Source organism: Heloderma suspectum, chromosome 1 (genome assembly GCF_057233095.1).
Source record: "Heloderma suspectum isolate Gila_16-S chromosome 1, 16-S_ref, whole genome shotgun sequence".
NCBI lineage: Eukaryota > Metazoa > Chordata > Lepidosauria > Squamata > Helodermatidae > Heloderma > Heloderma suspectum.
In genome coordinates this window covers 70,405,305-70,427,721 of record NC_139458.1, presented here as the reverse complement: position 1 = coordinate 70,427,721, position 22,417 = coordinate 70,405,305, and the positions used below count along the sequence as shown (strand labels likewise).

Below are 22,417 nucleotides of genomic sequence, written 5' to 3'. Positions count from 1 at the left end.
GAAAGTGGGGGTGTTGCATGTCTTTCAGCCTGAGGGCTAAATTCAATTTCAGAGACGCTCCCAAGGGCTGTATTCCAGCATTGCGAGGAGCCAAAGGCAAAATGTGCTGGGTCCAAGAATACCAGCATATTTTAGCTTAAAGTTCTTCCTGCCAGTCACTCAGCCATAGGAGAGGCATTTCAACCTTTTAGAATGGGAGGAAAACTCCACCAAAGCTGGGAAATCACCAAACACTTGGCGGTTGGGGAAAATGGGTGGTGCCAGTAGAAGGGGCGTGGCCATTTGGGGAACTGAGGAGGGCCAGTCTGGGATCCTAGGTGAGCCAGATTTGGCTCATGGACCTGAGGTTTGACACTTACTAAGAGTTTGGGTAAGCAGGAACTTGCATCTGAGAAAGGAGTTAGTATGAGGTGACTTTCAGGTTGCTTCCAGGCACCCTATACGTCTAGCATTTCCCGTGACTACCATAATACTTTTCCTTGAATGGAAATGGAAGTCATTTATGAGGATGTTGTAGTCAGTGCCGGGCTGGACTTCAGAACTGTCACCCACAACTCACCTCATGCCGTTTAAAGAAGTCAGAAGATTCGACGACACCACGAATTTCATACAGACGCCTCAAATATTTTCTCTGTTGAAAAGAAGGGGGAGGGGTGGGGGCGAATCATTTAGCATTTTATTGTCATATAGACAAGGATTAACCCTGACATGGTAGAAATTGCATCAGAGACTGCTTTGCCAGTGGGGAATTTGAGACATAGTCTGGCCGGAATGTCAGCACAACCCCCCAAATCATCTAAGAATGGGAGTTTCAGAGGACAAAACATTGGCAGATGATGCCCTGCTGATATTGCCATTCATATCTTGCAAAACCGTAATGCCTTACAGTACCAGAGGCAGCCATTAGTAATGTTATTTCTGAAGGATTTCAGCTGATCAGTTCAGAGGAAAACCAGCGGATGGAAGCATGAAGCAAAGCGCCATCCATGGCACGATCTGAACAATGCTACTTCGTGTGTGAGAAAAAATAGGATCTAATATCTGCTGCAAAGGTTATACATCTGTAGGTAAAGCCTGCAAAGCAGAAGGGTTTTTATGCTTTGTAGGAATTCTGTTCGGAGGATCAAAAATCTATGTTAGAACTGGTCTGTGTTCCTGGCATAAGAAGGGTTTCATACTTCACTACAACACTTTTCTGTGAGTGTCAGCCTCCTTAGATATGTTTAAGCCACAAATTAATTTATACGGCCACATAAAAGCCATAGGAGAAATGCTATTTATATTTATTTACATTCAACCACTTTTTAGCCAAAATGGCTTCCAAGTGGCATCCAGCAATTATAAAATACCACCATTTTAACACTAGGTATAGCGCAGATGCCTGATTCTGTCTAGAGTCCGGCGGAACTCCCTCCCCCAGCACCCTGAGCCGCACTCGCCAAGCCCTTGCCCCCACTCACCAAGCCGCCCACACTGACCTAGGCAGCCTCCTCGAGCTCCATGATTGCCAGTTTTGTAAAATCAAATGTCGACCATGAAAATGCACGTATTTGCACATGCACAAATATGTGCATTTGCGAAAATGCGCATATTTGCACATATGCGAATATGTGCATTTTCGCAGTTGCCATTTCATTTTTCAAAAAAAATGATGATCATGGAGCTCGACAAGGCTGCCCGGGTGAGTGCAGGCAGCTCATGAGCAGCGGGGAGCTCGAGTGCGGGTCCAGGTGCACGCGAGCAGGGGCGGGGGGAGCCTGGACAACCCAGATGGGGGGGCACCCACCCATCCCTATTTAAAACATAAAAAGAAGGAAAGCAGCCAGCATCAATGATGGCAAATCTGCTAAGGGGAACAAATAACCACATGTTAAAAGACTGTTTAAACGATGTGGACTTCACCGATTTCCTAAAAGTTGACAGGAAAGAGGCTAAATGGGCCTCTTGAGACAGGGAATTCCAGAGTCTGGGGCCACAACCAAGTAGGGCCTGTCCTGTCTGCCCACTAGCTGTTGTTCAGATGGTAGTGGGATACACAGCAGAGCCTCTCCCAACTGATTATCTTGATGGATGGGCAAAATCATGTGGGAGTACATGATCCTTCAGATACCCCAGACCTAACCAATTTAGGATGCAATCCTATGCATTTTTAGATAGAAAAAAAGTCCTACAACTCCCAGCATTCCCCAGCCAGCCATGCTTGCTGGGGAATGCTGGGAATTGTAGGACTTTTTTCCCTGTCTAAACATGCATAGGATTGCACCCTTAGATCTTTAAAGATGATAACTAGCACTTTGAACTGGGCTCAGAAACAAACCAGGACTCAGTGCAGGTTGAATAATACTGGAGGAATAAAGTAAAGGTAAAGGTGTCCCCAACCAGTCGTGTCCGACTCTAGGGTGCGGTGCTCATCCCCGTTTCTAAGCCGAAGAGCCAGCGCTGTCCGAAGACGCTTCCGTGGTCATGTGGCCGGCATGACTGAACACCAAGGTGCACAGAACGCTGTTACCTTTCCCGCCGAGGCGGTACCTATTTCTCTACTTGCAATTTCTTGCTTTCGAACTGCTAGGTTGGCAGAAGCTGGGACTGAAGACGGGAGCTCACTCCGTCACGCAGCACTCGGGTCTCGAACTGCTGACCTGCCGACCTTCCAGTCTGCAGTTCAGCATCTTAACCACTAAGCCACCGCGGCCCCATGCCACCACGGCCCCATATGCTTGACTAAAATACACACAGCAACATTCTGCACCAGCTGCAGTTTCTGAATACTCTTCAATGGCAGCCCCACATACAGTGCATTGCACTCATCTAACCTGGATGTGATCAGAGCCTGGATGTGACAGGGGCCAGGCCTACTGTGTTCAGAAAGGGCCTCCAAATCTATGCAAAAGCATTCCTGCCACAGCCACAAACGGGCCACCAAGGAACGACGTTGGGTCTAGAGGCACTCCTAGACTGCGAGGCTGGTTCTTCCGACTGAGTGCTATTGCTAAACAGACTGAATACCCAGTTCCCAGATCAGCTTTTCTACTGACGACAGACACCTCTGCCTTGCCTGGATTAAGTCTTGCTAGCCCACATTCAGCCTGTCACAGCCCCTGGACACAGGTTCAGGGTTTCTTTCCAGGTGCTTCCCTGGAATGAGATGGAACGGACAGATAGAGTTGGGTGCCATCAGCATACTGCTGACACTGCACTCCAAATCTCTGGACACCCTCCCTGTGGTTTCATGTAGGTGTTAAACACCATGGAGGGTAAGATGGAATGCTGTGGAACTCCACAGGCTAATGGCCAAGAAGTCAAATAGTAGTCCTGCAGCACGACCTTCTGAACCTGTTCTCCGGGTAAGGCAGGAACCAGAACAAAACAGCACCTCTCAGCCCCAATTGAGCCAGGTGATCTAGAAAGATATCATGGTTCATGGTACTGAAAGCCATTGAGAGATCCAGTAGAATTTCTCATCCACTTTCAACATAGGTTGTTCACCAAGATGACCAAGAAAGTCTCATCCAAAGGCTGGCCAGAAGTCGGACAGAAATGGATCTAGTTAATCTGTATAATCCAATAACACCTGGAGTTGGGCTGCCACCACAAACTCTAGGACTTTGCCCAAAGAGGAATGTTAGGCTAATAATTATCCAGAATGGAGAGATTTGAGGAGGGTTTTTTTTAAATGGACTTACCAACTGTTTTGAAATATTTGATGGCATCCTGGCTTCCTGTAAAAAAGCACCCATAGTCTCCTCCATCCATCTGGCCATTTCCCCTCTGGCAGCTTTAATTATCCAGCCCCAGCAAGGGTAAAGAATGCAAACTTCCAAGATTGGCTTACCAATATAACCGTATCACCTTTAATGAATTCCACAAAAACCTGGAAAACTTGCTCCCGTGTCTTAGTTGTCTTGAAATTTGTGTTACAAGTCCCATCAGCCTTCTGTAAGTAATAAAAAGGGAGCAGAAATAGGTCATTTTGCATGCAGAGAAAAGAAGAAAGGTAACAGCACAGGGGCAAAGAGAAGGGGAAGCCCCCAAAGGTGCACTTAAAACAGTTTATTCAAGGCCCAACACAATTTGAGTTGGATGGATGTTTTTCAGATACAACTGAACTAATTCCATCAAGACAGCTAAACCAACTCTGCATATTATCTGCGAACATCTACACTAGTAGATCGTGGTTAGATAGTGTTAAAGCAGCCTCCCCCAAATGGGTGCCCACCAGATGTGTTGGACTCCAACTTCCAACATGCCAACTACTGACTGGGGATGGTGGGATTTGTAGTCAACTCATCTGGAGGGAACCCTGTTGGAGAAGGCTGGGTTAAAGTGTTGGCCTAGGGCTGGGTAGGCTCAGGTTCAAATCCCTGCTCAGCCATGAAGCTCACTGGGTGACCTTGGGCCAGTCACTCTGCGTCTAACCTCACAGGGTCATTGTGAGGACAAAATGGGAGAGGGGAGAAGAGAACAATGAGCTCCTTGGAGGAAAGGTAGGATATAAATGTAACAGAATAATATATTTATGTGATACAAACATGCATTTTAGGACGTAATTTACATTACATTGGATCCAGTCTTAGTCATACTTAAGAGTAGACCCACTGAAATGAATGGGACAAGTTAGTTGTGACTAATTGATGTCCCACGGGTTTCAATCAGTCTACTCTTAAGCATGACTAAGTTTGGATCCAACCCATTATAAAGAAGGTAGGTGGGAGGGGTATAACGAATGACTCCCAAAGAATATTACGTTATGAAATCATACTTCTGTCTATTAAAAGATGCAACGAAGAAACCCTACAACTGGATAAAACGCAGCTCTGGGTTGTAGTAGAATGCCTAGTCAAATTTGGCCTTGTACATATCCATACTTACAGAATTACCTTTAAGCAGAAACAACTAACTGCATGGTAAGCCCATGTTCAACATCTTCCCATTTCATAGCCTCTCCTTCAGCAGAATAAACTTATTTATTTATTTATTTATTTAATTTAATTTCATTTCATTTCTATACCACCCAATAGCCGAAGCTCTCTGGGCGGTTCACAAAAATTAAAACCAAACAACACACAATAAAACAATTTAAAATATATAGAACATTAAAACCACAATATAACAATACAACCACAATAAAACCTAGCAGCAGTACAGGAGTTTAAAATACAGATTTAAAACAGCAAAGATAAAAATTTAGAAAGCTAAAATGCCTGGGAAAATAAAAAGGTCTTCACCTGGCGCCGAAAGGAGTACAATGTAGGCGCTAGGCGAACCTCACTAGGGAGCTCATTCCAGAGCCGGGGTGCCACAACAGAAAAAGCCCTCCTCCTAGTAGCCACCCGCCTCACTTCCTTTGGCAGGGGCTCACGGAGAAGGGCCGCTGATGATGATCTTAAGGTCTGGGCAGGCACATATGGGAGGAGGCGATCCTTCAGGTAACCTGGCCCCAAGCCGTTAAGGGCTTTGAATGTTAACACCAGCATTTTGAATCGGGCCCGGAAATGGACTGGCAGCCAGTGCAGCTGGAAAAGTACTGGCGTAATATGAGCTCGCAGGCTAGTCCCTGTTAACAATCTTGCTGCCCTATTTTGGACCAGCTGAAGTTTCCGGACCGTTTTCAAAGGCAGCCCCACGTATAACGCATTGCAGTAATCCAGACGAGAAGTTATCAGAGCATGGATAACTGTAGCTAGGCTATCTCTGTCCAGATAAGGGCGTAGTTGGTATACCAGCCTAAGCTGATAAAAAGTGCTCCGTGCCACTGAGTTCACAGTTCTGGATCCAAGAGCACCCCCAAACTACGAACCTGATCCTTTAGGGGGAGTGCAACCCCCTCCAGAACAGGTTGAATATCACCTAGCCAGGCAGACGAACCACCCACTAACAGTACCTCCGTCTTGTTTGGATTGAGTTTCAGTTTATTAGCCCTCATCCAGTCCATTACCGTGCCCAGGCACTGGTTCAGAACAGCCACTGCCTCACCCGGTTTTGATGAGAAAGAGAGGTAGAGCTGGGTGTCATCCGCATATTGATGGCACCTCAGCCCACACCTCCGGATAACCTCCCCCAGCGGTTTCATGTAGATGTTAAACAGCATGAGGGATAAAACAGAGCCCTGTGGAACCCCATGGCACAATTGCCATGGCACAGAGCAATAATCCCCCAGCACCACCTTCTGGAATCGGCCATCCAAGTAGGAGCGGAACCACTGTAGTGCAGTGCCTCCAACTCCCAACCCAGACAACCTATCCAGAAGGATACCATGGTCGATGGTAACAAAAGCCGCTGAGAGGTCCAGGAGAATCAACAGGGTCGCACTCCCCCTGTCCCTCTCCCTATTTTGCTTGAAAACTGTGGGCCAGGCTTGGATACACATGTACGCATCTCACAAGACATTGGAAAGTTATGCAACTGCAGTGGCACATCGTGGGAAGAGAAATCTAGAACTCTGAAGTGATATCCTGCAGCATGCCTGTGAGTGCTGAGAAAAGATCCTTTTCAGTCTGCTGCCAGACAGCACACTAGCTGCGTACAGTGTTCTGTGTCACCAGCATAAGATTAGTGGGGAGGTGTGGGAGGGAGAGAGAGAGAGAGAATCTGACAGTATCCTCCACATTTTTTGGCTAAACATCAAAGTCTGACTCATGACCTATGGTTGGGGCGGGGGGGGGGGGAGACACCTTCCATTCAAAAGGTTGTTTTATTTATGTACCACAGAAGTGTCTTTTAGAATTTTAGGACCAAGAGCAGCAAAATTTAAAACACCACACCTACATTCATAGTCACAGACACACGAGATGACTAACAATATTGCTGCTTCCTTCAAGCAAATGCCCACCACTGGGGAAAACGTTTCTATATCAGTGTGAAGGGAGCCAAATTGCAACACTCACACAGTTCAGCTGACTAAGGCAGAGTCCTCAGAAGCGCCACCAACTGGGTATTGCTCCACAGCCCCCACCCCAAATCAGACAGCAACAGTGGGTGGAAGGAATGTAAACACAATGCTTTTCCCAGCAGGTCACATTGAAACGTTTCTGGCTTGTTACTGGTCAGATGAAGACAGCGCACCTGCAATCATGTTCCTTCCAGCTGGTCTTTCAGTAAATTTAATCCAGCCTTCCCCGGCCTTGTGATCTCCAGATGTATTGGACTACAGTTTCCAGCATCTCTCGTAAAGAGTTTCAAATACTAGACCCAATTATAATAAAACCAGTGTATAGATGAACAACTTAAAATAGACAGTCACTATCATGTTGCTTTGGCCATGTTAACATCAAGTTAAAATGGGAAATACACTGCATACAAGTTCCCAATACCTAGCCAGCGGTTAAGCATCAAATCTATCTGTTACACTAGAGGCCAAACTTGGAGGCAAAGCTAGCAAGGAAAAGGCGCATCATATTATTGGTGGGGTTAGGAAGGATCTTGTGTAACCCACAAATCCAAATTCGTAGTCTCTAAACCTATATTTTGAGTATGGTTATGAAATAACGCTCAACTACTATCTTGTAAGTGATGATTTCACAGGCTATGGGGAGAACAAATAGCGGGTGGACTATAGCACTAAAGAATTGATTTTTCTAGGACTAAAAAATCAATAAGACACACAAGTGGGACTGTTTCCAATATGGTGTTATGCCGTTTAAGTTCCCTTCTCCCCACCATTGTTACTAACGGGCAGAGGGATAGCTACAAATGGTGTGATATAACAAAGGTCTGTGTGGATTTGGAAATGTGTAGGCATTGCAGTTCACATTCATAAATCAGCATGTGTTTAAAAAACTACTTCCAGCTAGAGATGACCACTTCTTGGGCCAGGAAGAATCTCTAACCAGCCACTCCAACCACTTCCCTTTGCCTCACTTTTATTTCCATTCATTCTTCCTGTTGTTCTTACTATGCCTCGTGTGTGTGTGTTTGATTACATTTTTTATGCTTCAAGAGATTTTTCTTGTACAACGGAGGAATCTAAAGAACGTGCTGGGCTGCTCCATCTAGGAAATGCCAGGGTAGGAGTGGAAGATGTCCCACCTTTATCCCCTCGATCCTGAAACCCAAGTTGGCACTGGAGCTGATGGTCTCCCTCCACTGCATGTACCGGGGTTTGGTCACTGCATGCTGCATGTTCTCCTCAGGACTGGGTGCCAGAGGATCCACATCAATCATTTTCTTATACATGTCCTTACGTAGCTTTGGTTTCTCTCGTGCTTTAGTCAGCTCCTCCTCCAAGTATGTCCTGCAAAAATAACCTGACACTGAGCACTTCTTTGATACTTGAAATTACAGCAAGAATCTGCTTTTCGTGCCATCTGTCACATATGGCGCTCAGCCTTTGGTACAGGCAACTACAGTCGTAACCCACATCCAGGTGCCAACATTTGTTTATAGTGCACTTAGATCCACCAAGGCCAGGACTTAAAACTCTGAACCACAATACTGCATAGCCATGGCACAGGGAAGGGAGACCCTGTGTGTAGCCAGAGGCATTCTTACAGTTTTTGCTGGAATCACGCACCTGGCTGAACAAACAAGCTACTGCTAAATTAAAAGCACTATGACTGACTAGGGTTATATGGCCCTGGAACCTAGGTATGTGTTGGGCTCCACCACCACCACCACCACCACCCCCCCAGTGTTTCCTCACTGCTTCTTCCATATTTTTTCTTATCACAAAAAATCCATTATGGAGGAAACGACAGCTGCACAATGTCTTTTGACTGGTCTCATTAGGAGCCCTCCATCTGGAAACACCCAGAGAAAAAAAGACACCATTAAAGTGAGAAATTTCAAACAAATGTCATATATTTCAATAAAATTCAAATTTTATTTTAAACAAAATTTTGCTTAAGAGTTTCTTAAGAGTTTCCTTAAGAGTTTCTTAAAAAGTCTCATCAGGAAAAAAAAGATTGATCGCCACTTTCAACTTTTAGCCCTGAACTTCAGAGAAAGGCTTAAGTCTGAAGAATGCACTCTGGGGGAAATCGATAATAAGAAATCTGATGTGGGATTTCATAAGCAATTCATTTCCTTCTCTTCTATTTTGTCATATGAGAAGGAGAAGTCTTTATTCTTCTTCCAGGCAATATTCTGCTAATTTGGAACATAGTAATTTGTAATATGATTTCAGGACATGAAAATGGAATGGGGAGCTGGGGTGTGGGGGAGAGAGAGTATGACAACAGTACTATTTTCAACAAGGATCATTATATTTATTTTGGTTTTAACTTGCTTTATTATTCTTTTGGGGAGGAGAACATGTGGCAAGTAAATTATTTCATTTTGACATTCCAAAATTAACATTTTTGCTAAGGTGCTATATAAACCATGCAGGGTTACTGAATTTAGGGGTTTTGTTTTGTTTGATTTACTTTTACACTGGCGATTCAAGCATACCTGAAGCCGCAACCTCTGAACATGGAGCCCTGCCTCCTAACCCCAGCAGCATGGCGAGGCAGGTTGTGACCACTCCAATCTGACTGAGTATCACTTCACATACAGTCAGGGCACTACCCTTTCCAGCCAGAAAAGTAGATCTTAAAGCCTCATAATTCTGGGGCCTGACATCAAGTGCTGGGGATAAATCAGCTGGAACTCAGCCAAAATTAAGCCACAACATTGACTCTTCTATTACTCTTGCTAGGCAAGTGACCAGGCTGGATATATCTAGCTGGAAGATGCACTCCACATCCATGGATGAGTCTGAATCTGCAGCCTTGGCTTTTTAAATTGCTAATATAAAGGGTTAGGAAATCATCTTCCTTATGCAGGAGGTATGGCCCCAAACACATTAATAACCTAGTCACAGGTTCTAGCGCTAGTTGAGAACAGATTCTAGAGATCAGTTTCATTATGCAGGTATTTATGTCTGGGCATGATGGGGGTAGAATTTTAATTTTCACTTTTTTGAGTTGCTAAAGATTACTGAATTGACAATAAAGGAACATCACAGAGAATGCATGTTGTCCAGAGCTGAAAACTAACTTTGAAAATTATTCTCAAAGTTTTCATAACTCTGATATTATATGGCAGGAAACCTGCTATAATTCGTTCTGGATTTTTTCCTTATGGATTTATCACAGCCTTCCCCAACCTGGCACCCTCCAGATGTGTTGTACTTCAGCTCCCATCACCCCAGCCTCCCAGCTAGTTGGCTGCCCTGGTTGGGTATGATGGGAGTCGTAGTCCAATGCATCTGGAGGGTACCATGTTGGGTAAGGCTGGTTTAGCCCAAGCAGATTACTGTACCAAAAAGGCAACATCTGGCTCCCATCTCATCTAAATCACAGATAACAAAGAAATAACCCACAAACTCAGCAGGTGGTGGTTATTTTTAAGGGCTCCCACCTGATACCCATCTTACAGTCCATCACACAAGGCCCTTCAAAGTTAGCTAGAAGGTCGTCCAGTTGCATATAGGACTCGCCATCTCTCTCTACCACGCCATGGAAGACAGGGACACAGGAGCCCAGCGGATCTTTCATCAGCAGCTCAAAGCACTTCTCCTCATTCTCAGAGTAGCGCTTCAGAATCGTCCCAGCATCAGCTGCCTTGAAACTCCCTGCAGTAAACAGAACCACCATGACATGTAACTTTCAGTGTGTTGCAAAGGAAAGGCCTCTCCTCCCAGTTTGATTGCCACATCCTACCTTCCATTTAAAAGACCTTCCTGGAAAGATAACACATGCCTTGTAAAAACAATGCAAACACCAAATCTGGCTATGAAAACCCATTTGGACAAGATCCCATCTTAAAGTGTCTACATTTAAACACATAAGCATGTCCAAGTCCAGATACACTAGTCTGCACAGAAAGTTAACAGGCCAGACCATGTTATTACTTTGATAGCCGGATTCAACTATTAAATGTAAGCAATGCTACCACTGTGCCCTGAACTGAGCTCCATGCTGTACCTACTTGTAGCACACAAGAGAGAAGCAATCACTCACCGATCATTAACCAGAAACCAGTCAAGGAGCCAAGTCCTGCATTTTGAGTACATACATACACACACACACTTCTCTAGGTACTACATCACCCTTAGAATCCTCCAGTTCCACTGTGGTACTACTCTGAGGTTCAAAAGGTAACAAACTAAACCACACAACTAATGTTGCATGAGCAAAGGGCCAGAGGAAGCTACTTCTACAACTGTAGAGGTGATTGTGATGTCAGAGAAGAATCTTTTTTCCTCGCCTAAAGTGTCTATTAGTCCATGTCTCCTGAAATTATGCCCCAGAAGGCAGACAAGGCTGAGACTGAATCTTACATGATAAGTTGCATTATAAGTTGGTCCACCTTAGCTGCAATCCCAGAATTCTGTGCAATCAGGATTTACGGCGTTCTCTTGGAATCAGAACAAGCCTAGCTGTAATCAACTACATTAATCATCTTCCTAGTAAAAAAATAGATGCTACACAAGAAAATACTTCCCAGTTCTCTTCTTCCTCCTCAGAAACCTGCACATAGCTCTGTTGGCTTCTGTCTTTCCACAGACAGTTACTACAGGAGCCAGGCATAAATCACATGAAGCCAGTAATAAAAACTTGGCCAAGAGAAATTCTACCCTTTTCTACAAACACCAAATTAAACATAACCTGCTTAAGAAGCTCCTTACTCAAACTTTCCTCTCAAATGTTCTGTTTAAGTTCTTTGTGATGTGCACCTTCAGAAGACTCCAGCAGTGGCCTCATGTTAATTTCCTCTTGAGAGTTTAGGTACAAGGAACATTCATGTGGCAACAAGGAGACAGTGAACACTTGGACTGCAGTATATGAGGCCAAGACACAGATAGGGAAGCATGCATATGTTTTGTGGACACACACTGAAAACCAGGTCTGGAGTCCAGATATAATGTGCATGCTTTATGTCTACTCCAATTTGCGGAGAAAAAGCAGCTGACAGGCTAGTGTGGTGGACAAGTCTTATCTCGAATGCCAAATTTTCCACCCAGCTAAGTGAAAAAACATTCTTAAAAGACAAACCATTTAAAGCATGATTTATACTTTTAAAGCATGAGTTGTCTTTTGAAAAATTACAAAATGGACTAGAATCACAAGTATTTTGTTTTTGAACTTCATGCTGACACTCATGATCAATTCTCTGGTTATTGTGCCTCTCAGAAACACTGAGCCCATATCCAGGGCTGTGTGCATTAGTGAAGGTGGGGGAAAACCCCCCACTGTGCTATATGAAATCCACTATTTTCAAGAGTCTCATGGAAACTCAGGAATCACACTGGAACAGCTCCAGGACCACAGGCAGCTCATAACCTGTCTGCTGAACAAAATGACTGACCTACTCAGTTACTTAACAGGTTCCATCTTTTTAAAAATGTGATTATTGAAATGTGCGCGCTGCCTAATCCAAAAGGCCCAGAGTGGGTAGCTTTTAAAAATCAGATATAAAACACAGCTCTCTCTGTGTTATTTCTCAATCCCCAAAGGCAAGCTGGACACTTAGGGTGAAACATTTGGGAGCATTCAGGTAAAGAGTACCATCTCTTTTCAAGTGCAGAGGGCACATTAATAACCCATTCAGCCTTTCAAATTTATTAACAATTTTGGTTACAAACTTCCCACTTGCAATGGGCCAAGCAATGAAAGAAGGTTCTCACCTGTGTGACCAGCCAGTTGTACCCAAGAGTAGCGCTTCTTGAAGGGACTGATGACTGGCAAATTGACAATTGTTTTTATTGTCTGCCATGCTTTTTTCTGAAACACAGAAAAGAGAAGCCATTAGCATCCTCACATACCAAGCAAACAAACATCTGTGCACATGGATGATTGGCTTCCCATTTGTTCTTATGGATCCCCATCAACTTCCAAGGTAAACCAGCCACTATATCGAAGCGGATCTCACATTGGTGATGTTGATAATCGCACTGGCCATGCTGGCTGGGAATTATGGGAGTTACGGTCCAACACAACAGGAGAATGTCAGAAAGGGGAAGCCTGGTTTAAAAGGTGTGTGGATCAAAGGCTATCACAGGCATAGCTAACTTGTGTTAGGCATCATCAAACCCAAGAAAAAGCCCACATTGCTGGAAAGTCTGATTTGTAAAAAAAAAAAAAAAAAAAATCACAAGCTCCACACCACAGCATGCTGGCTGATCCTGGAATGGGTAGCATGCTTCAAACCAGGTAGAAAATAGATATCTCTGCATTCTTGCTCTTTCCTCCAAAATAATCGGGATTATTTGGGCTAATCTGTTGTTTGAATTTCTTGACCACCAGACATCCTTTTCAATATACAGAGAAGAAAGCTAGGAGGGAGTAGCTCAATCCAGACAAGATAAGGTTGCTGTTAGCAGATGGTTTGACCTAGGAGGTAGTTTCAGCCTGGTGTGGATGAAGCTGCACTTCCCCTAAAAGCACATGTGGGCAGCCCATACTGGGTGTTCAAAGCTACCTCTCACCAAATTCCCCCCACAGCTGCCAAACTTTGCTTCCTTCCTGTTACTTTTCCTTCCCTGCTAGGCTGGGAGAAAGAGAAGACTAATCTTCCTAATCCAGCATGAAAGGAAAGTGAGCTGCTAGCAGAGAACCAGATCACTCAGGGCTGAAACAGACCTTTACTTTGAATCCTGTGCTTAACAGCTATGTCTCCCCCCCGCCCCATTTTACACTAAGGTAAGCGCAGGGGAGCCAATTCATATTGGGAGCCTAGCATGGGAGACAGGGGGGCTTTTAAGATCTGGATGGGCCCACTGACTCTACTCCAGAGTAAAAATGAATAACAGATGTAGTTGCTAGGCTACATAATGTGTGTTTTGGCCCTTAATTTCTCCACTAGCAGCTCACTTTCCTTGCCTGCTAGGCTGGAAGAAAGAGTCGCCTGTTCTTCCAGATCCAGCATGGAAGGAAAGTGAGCTGCAGAGAGAGAGCGAGAGAGAGAGAGAGAGAAATGAGTAGAAGAGTGAATGATTGGATGATGGATGAATGAAGGGTAGATAAAAGGGATGTTCCTGCCCATTTTTACTTTGACCCCGCCTACTTTTGATTTTGTCCCCAACCGCCACTAGTGTGCATCCCCTGACCACTTTTGCCTGAGGGAAAGCAGCCCTTGTCCCCAAAAGGTTTCTCACCCCTGCTTAAAGGATCAAGCCCACAATTTGGGAAACACTGATTGATCCATGGAAACCCAAGTGGTTTCCATGGCACATAGCGCCTTCCACCAGCTGAAACTGGTATGCCAACTGCAATCTCTCCAGTGTACAGATGACCTGGCCACCATCTGTTATCCATGTCTTAGTAATATCCAGATTCGATTACTGCCATGCATTATATGGAGGCTGCCTTTGGGGAGGTCTCAGGAATTTTGATTTGTTCAGATTGTGAACTGGGACCAGCAACAGGGAACATATCTCAGTGGTTCTGAAACACCTTCCCTGGCTGCATTTGTTTCTAAGCACAATTCAGACTGTTGGTGCTTATATTTAAAGTTCGATATATGGTATAGAAACAAAATAAATAAATAAATAAAACTGGGGACCTAAGTACTTTAGGGACTGCCTCCTCCCTCATCTGCTTACCCATGCTTTAAGATAATTATTGGATGACCCTCTCTGAGTGCCCTGAAATTAGGTGGCTGGCACCAACTGACAGAGCCTTTTCAGCTATGGCACCTCACTTATGGAAGATTCTCTCCAGGTAAGATTGCTTGGCTTCTACAGTTACATCCTTTCACCAGCAGGCAAATTTTTTTTTTCTCAAACCTTTGTAAATGTCAGCTGAACGTGGTTTTAATCCGATATCTTTTATTGACTCTTGCAGTTTTTAGCTCAATTATTATTGTTTTGTTGTTTTTTCCCTGATAGCTGCCTTGAGAGTATTCATACTTCAAGGCAGGATATAAAGTTACAAATAACTTAATAATTTTCGTTTTCCACTGTCCACCTTATTAACATTTTAAACAAGGCCAGACAGCACTGCTACACTGTCACCTTGCTAACACCTTTCTGGTTCAGCTGTCACATCTCTGAATATACTTCTGTTGGCTGGAGGGGGAACAGAACAGGTGTCATGTCAACAGAAGAAAATGACCTTTAACACCCACCAACACACACACACACACACACACACACAGAGAAATCTTGCTCTCTGTAACTGAAACTGGGATAATTAGTACAACAGTATTTCTACTATAAAATATTTCAAAGCATTTTTTCTCCCCGACTGATCACCTCCATGTTTCGCTGAAAAATTATTTCACAAAAGCATTGTTCTTCAGTCATGGTCAGAGAAGCTATTTGGAAAGCAAAACAAATGAGAATAAGAATAGTTTTATTAAGATAAAAAGCACTCCATATTCATTTTCTCTCTCCCTCTCTAACTGGGTTCGGATGACATGATAACCCATGATGGGTTAAATAAGCCACCATGGTTAATTTAATCCATCATTGGTTATCTTGTCATCTGGCACTCAGCATGGCTTATTCCGATTGCCTACAGAGTCAGCTAGCAACAGCAGTCAAAACTGTTGTGGCCACTCTGCTCCAGCCTGCACAGCTCTTTTCTTGAGATCTGACAAGCAGCCCAGGGACAACCGCAGCCAAACAAGCACAGCCTTCCCTGATACCTTGCTACAGTTACAAAATGACAGCTTTCCCCGAGTGCAATGATAGCCTTGTGATATCTTGCTACAGCACAGTGACAGGCTTCCCTGATTGCTACTTTGAAACTGCGCAACTTGGGAAATGGGGGAAACAGGGAAAGAACTGCTCACTTTTCCATGAAGAAACGCAGTTCAGTAGTAATCAACTACAGCATCTGGAGGCTCCCCATGAAGGCACCCCACCTGTGCAATTTCGCCAAATTCCAGCAAACCGTCAGGGAGTTATAGCTCCCACCCCTTTTTCTTTCTCTTGTCATTTTTCCATGAAGAAGCAAAATGGCAGTGGGGGGAGGATGCGCAATTTCACTTTTGCACAATTTCACTTTAGTGCTAAAGCGCTATAGCAAACCAAAGCAGCTCTTATTTATTTTATTTATTTATTTCATTTCTATACCGCCCAATAGCCGAAGCTCTCTGCTTCTGCCCGCAATGTCAGGGGGGGGGGTGTGTGTGTGTGTGAGAGAGAGAGAGAGAGAGAGAAAGAGAGAGAGAGAAATGCACAACTCCACTTTATTGTTATTGATTCTGGACAATAAAGGCATCTGTGCTAGCAATGGCAATGGGGGGAAATGCTCAGTTGAGGGTTTTGTCCCAATCATGCAAACCCGCAAGGGTTTATTTGTGCTACCCCCTTTTCGTTGCACCTGGGACCTGATATTAGACCTGATAGAGTGCCTGAAGAACTATGGATGGAGGTCCGTAACATTGTTCAGGAGGCAGCAACTAAATCCATCCCAAAGAAAAAGAAATGCAAGGAAGCAAAGTGGCTGTGTAATGAGGCTTTACAGGTAGCTCAGGAAAGAAGGGAAGTGAAAAGCAAGGGAGAAAGGGGAAGATATATCCAACTGAATGCAGAGTTCCAGAGAACAGCAAGGAGAGACAAGAAGGCCTTCTTAAATGATCAATGCAAAGAAATCGAGGAAAACAATAGAATGGGAAAGACTAGAGATCTCTTCAAGAAAATCGGAGATCTCAAGGGAACGTTTTGTGCAAAGACAGGCATGAAAAAGGACAAAGACGGCAGGGACCTAACGGAAGCAGATGACATTAAGAAGAGGTGGAAAGAATACACAGAAGAACTATACAGGAAAGATCTGAATGTCCCTGATAGCCATGATAGTGTGCTCACTGAACTTGAGCTGGACATCGTAGAGGGTGAAGTCAAGTGGGCCTTAGGAAGCATTACTAGCAACAAAGCTAGCGGAGATGACAGTATTCCAGCTGAGCTATTGAAAATCCTAAAAGATGATACTGTTAAAGTGCTGCACTCAATATGCCAACAAATTTGGAACACTCAACAGTGGCCACAAGACTGGAAAAGGTCAGTTTACATTCCAATTCCAAAGAAGGGCAACGCCAAAGAGTGTTCAAACTACCGCACAATTGCGCTCATTTCACATGCCAGCAAGGTGATGCTCAAAATCCTACAAGCTAGGCTTCAGCAGTATGTGAACCAAGAACTACCAGAAGTACAAGCGGGGTTTCGAAGAGGCAGAGGAACTAGAGATCAAATCGCCAACATTCACTGGATTATGGAGAAAGCAAGAGAATTCCAGAAAAATGTCTATTTCTGCTTCACTGACTATGCTACAGCCTTTGATTGTGTGGATCACAACCAAGTGTGGCAAATTCTTAAAGAGATGGGAGTACCAGACCACCTTACCTGTCTCCTGAGAAATCTGTACGAGGGTCAAGAAGCAACAGTAAGAACCGGACATGGAACAACCAACTGGTTCAAAATTGGGAAAGGAGTACGACAAGGCTGTATATTGTCGCCCTGCTTATTTAACTTATATGCAGAGTACATCCTGAGAAACGCCGGGTTGGATGAATCACAGCTCGGAATTAAGATTGCCGGGAGAATTATCAACAACCTCAGATACGCAGACGATACCACCCTAATGGCAGAAAGCGAAGAGGATCTAAAGAGCCTCTTGTGGAGGGTGAAAGAGGAGAGTGCAAAAGCTGGTTTGAAACTCAACATTAAAAAAACTAAGATCATGGCATCTGGCCCCATCACTTCCTGGCATATAGAAGGGGAAGAAATGGAAGCAGTGACAGATTTTATTTTCTTGGGCTCCAAGATCACCGCAGACGGTGACTGTAGCCATGACATTAAAAGACGCTTGCTCCTTGGGAGGAAAGCTAGGGCAAACCTAGACAGCATAGTAAGAAGCAGAGACATCACCTTTGCGACAAAGGTCCGCATGATCAGAGTTATGGTTTTCCCAGTAGTAATGTATAGGTGTGAGAGCTGGACTATAAGGAAGGCTGAGCGCCGAAGAATTGATGCTTTCGAACTGTGGTGCTCGAGAAGACTCTTGAAGAAGAGTCCCCTGGACTGCAAGGAGGTCAAATCAGTCCATCCTAAAGGAAATCAACCCTGACTGCTCTTTGGAAGGGCAGATACTGAAGCTGAAGCTCAAATATTTTGGCCACCTAATGCAAAGAGAAGCCACTGGAAAAGACCCTGATGCTGGGAAAGATTGAAGGCAAAAGGAGAAGGGGACGCAGAGGATGAGATGGCTAGATAGCATCACTGATGCAATGAATACGAACTTGAGCACACTCCGGGAGAGAGCAGAGGACAGGAAGGCCTGGCGTGCTATGGTCCATGGGGTCACAAAGAGTCGGACACGACTTAACTACTGAACAACGATGTTAAATGGCTTACCCTGAATTCGAATTGAGATAATTTGAATTTGGATCACCTGTAGCTTGGCATAAACAAGCTTCACTTCCCAGGCACATCCCAGGCCCTGATAAAATGCTAGCCTTCGTTAGCATGGAATGTGCTGGGCCGCGCTACCGACCTTTGACTCATCTCACATGCTCAGAGGCCCACTAGCAAGGGAATTGCACTAATAATGAACCTAAGCAAAGCATTATGGATCTCTAGGCCCTTCTAGAACTACAGGTGACTTGGTTACAGGCCTGGGGCCAATACAGGTCCCGATCCTGCAAACTTCCAGCACTTTAGAGCCACCACCCCCTTGTCGGGGTGATGCTGGAAGCGCTGAATTAAGCCCCTGTACTTCACCACACACCTCTCCCCTCTCATTGGGATATTTTGGAAGGTTAAAACAGGCTGCTGCGATGTTGTCAATGGGTGAAAGAGCGCCACTGCTCGGGTGGGAGGACTGTGGGACGGGGGAAGGGGGATGACTCAGATTATGCGCAGTCACTTAATAAGCTACTCACAGTAGTTTATTAGCATGATCATGTGGTGGGGCATTGTGGACTATTTCAAAAATAAGCTACTGTGAGTAGATGAAGCCACCATGGCTTAAAGTGACATCTGAACGTGGCCTCTCTCTCTCTTGCTGGGAATGACGTGAGCTGCAGTCCAACAGGCTGCTCTGCTGCTCTACACACATACACACACACACACACACACACACACACACCATATCTTCTAGCTACATCAAAGAACAAGATGGTGGAAGACTTACTACACCCTGGGCAACATCTTTATCCAGGTCTGTGTGTATTTTATAACTCTAATCAGGCTGCTCCCATATGATCACGAACTGGGAAATGCATACAGTTTCTGCATGGGCTGCCCCATGGTTAAATGAAGTTTTCCCCTCCCCAGCCCACTCCTTGCAGCAGAAGCCTACAGAACCCCCACCGCAGCAGAGCCATGTGACCCAAAGCCTGTTTCCATGCTAGGGCTATTCTTCCAGGCTGCCGTCATTCTCATTCTACAAGCTCCACCCATCACACAGCAGTTTTATCCCATCTAGGAGATTGAGCTAATACTGTATATATTTGGGGGTGCAAAGGAATGGGAGAAAGACACACATTTTCCTGTCAAGATCTCACAGTTCTGCTAATCACACATTTCACTTAAAGTAATTATAGGTTAAAATGTGTAAGAACTGACGCTGATGGACTAGCTTAAAATGTTGGGTTTTTCAAAAATCAAGTTCCATTAGGAGTGGGGGAAGAATCCTACTGCCTAGCCGGCCTACACTGGTTAATTTTTATGACCCCTGGATCTTTCTTCTCATTTTCAAAGGAAAGCTCTGCTGGTGTTTTGAGCGAAATCATGTTGGAATTTCCCCCCCACCCCGAGCTTTCATGCTCAACAGTACAAGCCTACACAAGCCCTGAAAGTGCTATTGTGATAGCAAGAAACAAAAGGGGAAGACTCTTTCTTTATAGTCTGAATTGATTTCCAGTCATCCTCCTCTATTATTCCATTCACTTTTATATGTCCCTTGAGCTGAATGAATAATTAATTCTAAGGCTCAATATATTGCGCCTAAATCTGTGCAGAATGTGTCATGCTGCCTAACACCACCTAGGAACATAATGGAGGGCCAAAGCTATTCCTTTACATCAGGATGTAGCAGTTACATCTTTTTCTCATTTTTACTCTAGAGTAGATACAGGGGGGATTTAAAATAATACCTGTTGTGTAGTATGAACCCAGCACAGTGGCTTAAGCGGAGCTTTTAACCATGGACAAACCACGCTGAGAACCCATGGCTTGTTATTGGGTTGTTCAGGGTGGCCTTTTTCAGAATGGCTTGTCATGACATGCAAACCTGGCAGCGTGGGTCGCAGATGGCTTGTTCAAAAGGGCTACAGAGATGCCTGGCAAGAGTGGCGGAAAACCCAGCTGCTCCTCACAATCTCGCTTGCCGAAGTCCATGCTAGTGCAGCCTCTGTCCTCCCTCGCCAGGGCCCTCCGCCCCTCCTCCTCACCAACACTTGTTTGGAGCACCTGAACTGTACAGTTGAAGTTCAACAGACAACACATTACCAGCTTCTTTTAATTCTCTGCACTTATCGCAATTTTAGGTTTCCCTTTTTTTCCTTTAATCAACCAACAAGGAAAACATTGAACTACAATAAACATCCGCTTTCCCCCTCTCATTTACCCTATTTGTTTTTTACCATTTTTGCTTGTTTGTTTTGGGGTTCCCTGTTTGTTTTCTTCTGACAATATTACAAAGGAACATTATTTCCATTTGAACAATCCATTCACGTCTTCATTCTCATCATTAGCACTATGGACCATAGCCCCACAGGTATCAGGCATCTTGCAAAAAAAAACCCAATTATGTTGCTCTTCAATCTGCTCCGTTTTTACCCAAAGCTGTTCTAGTTATCTCCTTCTCTGCTTATTATTAATTAATTTAAAACAATAAGACCTTAAAACAATAAAAAACAAGAACATTAAAAACAGCAAGACATCTAAAACTAAATAATGTAAAAGGCCAAAGTACAAAGATGTGTCTTCATATTCTTTCTATAAGCCAAGAGAGTGAGGACCAATCATAATTCTTCAGGGAAAGCATTCCACAGTTTAGGGGCGACACAGGAGAAAGTCCTTTCAGGTATGCCTGACAAACAGGCTTCTGTGAACAATGGTGCCTTCAAGAGGGCCTCTCCTGCAGATCTTAATAGCAGTACAGATTCATAATGAGACAAGTGGTCCTTTAGATAGCAAGGCCCTAAGGCGTTTAAGGCTTTAAAGGTTAAAACCAACACCTTGATTTGAACCCAGAAAGCAACTGGCAACCAGTGCTGGTCTTTCAAGACAGCTGTTATATGATCCCTATATCATGCACTGGTTAGTCGCCTACCTGCTGCATTTTATAGCTACCTTATAGCTACTTTTTATCCGCCCGGTCTCATGTAGTTAGTGCCATAATATTAAGAATATCAGTCATGAGCATGAACTTTCTGTCAATTTACCCTTAAGAAACACAAAATAAATCAAATGATGTTGGCTTTGGAACCCCACTGTATTCAATTTGGCTAACAATTATCTAGGGAGACATCCCTGCAAGATGTATACAGGCAGCCACCCGTTGCTGCAGTAAACATATATCTAAGGTCAAACTAGACGGTATATTAATTAAGTGAATACTTGTGGGTCCACAGATTTTTTTCACACTTGCATGATCTTTAGTTTTGTGCCCATAAGATGTGTGGTGTTTCAGTGACACTCGCAATTCATTTCATGTTCCTTCCCAAGTGTCCATTGCAGATGTCATGTGGTGTGTCCGGATGAAGTTAACAATACCTGGATGTTGTCTCATCAGAACCTTTGGAAAGTCTTTGTCTACTAGTAATTCCTTTTTATGTTGTGTTACTTGCTCTTCCTCTAATTCCTTGTATGACGGAAACATATGTCCCCCCAGGTGTCATTGTTACATGCTCCAGTATGTGTGGAATTATTCCCTCAAAGTATTATATCCAGTGATTAGTATTTTTTGCTTTGATAGAAAAAAATACATTTTGTCATTACTCACTGCTGTTGCATGAAGGCTTAACAGTGATTATTTATTAGTGAGCGACAGACATTCTGCACATGCCCAGAGGCAACCAGCACTGAGCACACAGTGAGCGAGAGCATTCAGTACAATCAAGAACTTCCCAATAACAAAACCATGCTTTTGTGGCCAGAATTAAACACAGAGGTGGGGCAGACTAACTCTCAAATGAGGCAAGCTGCAATGCAGGATAACAGAGATCTGCGTTATGAAGACACTGAGGGGATATTTTGTGTTTTAAGCACAATTTTCACTTTACTGCACTCAGGTTCGTGGTTAACCTGCCCCAAACCAATTCTTGTAAACTGACTGAGTTTAACAGTCAGTGAATAGTCTGAGCCAGTGTGGACTTCTTTCAATATTTCTTTACATGGGAGGATCTCACTAATGCACTTGTATAGGTTCCTTGATATACCTTGACAACCCATCATGGCATATTGTGGGCCCTTTCATAGAATGCATCTCATGGGAGGCCTTTCTGCTTAACTCTGCAAGCATATCCTGCGAAGCATGACCTGACA

At 44.2% G+C, this 22,417-nt stretch overlaps 1 protein-coding gene across 1 annotated transcript in view; it reads right to left on the bottom strand.

Moving 5' to 3' along the window:
- ITPKA (inositol-trisphosphate 3-kinase A) overlaps nt 1-22,417 on the bottom strand; it is a 71,525-nt gene that overhangs the window by 5,119 nt on the left and 43,989 nt on the right. Inside the window, exons 2-6 of the mRNA XM_084846032.1 lie at nt 12,608-12,704; nt 10,339-10,552; nt 8,026-8,230; nt 3,833-3,934; nt 560-631 (exon numbers count right to left, since the gene is read on the bottom strand). Of these exons, the coding sequence (XP_084702158.1) occupies nt 560-631; nt 3,833-3,934; nt 8,026-8,230; nt 10,339-10,552; nt 12,608-12,704 (690 nt within the window). The remainder of the gene's footprint in view (nt 1-559; nt 632-3,832; nt 3,935-8,025; nt 8,231-10,338; nt 10,553-12,607; nt 12,705-22,417) is intronic.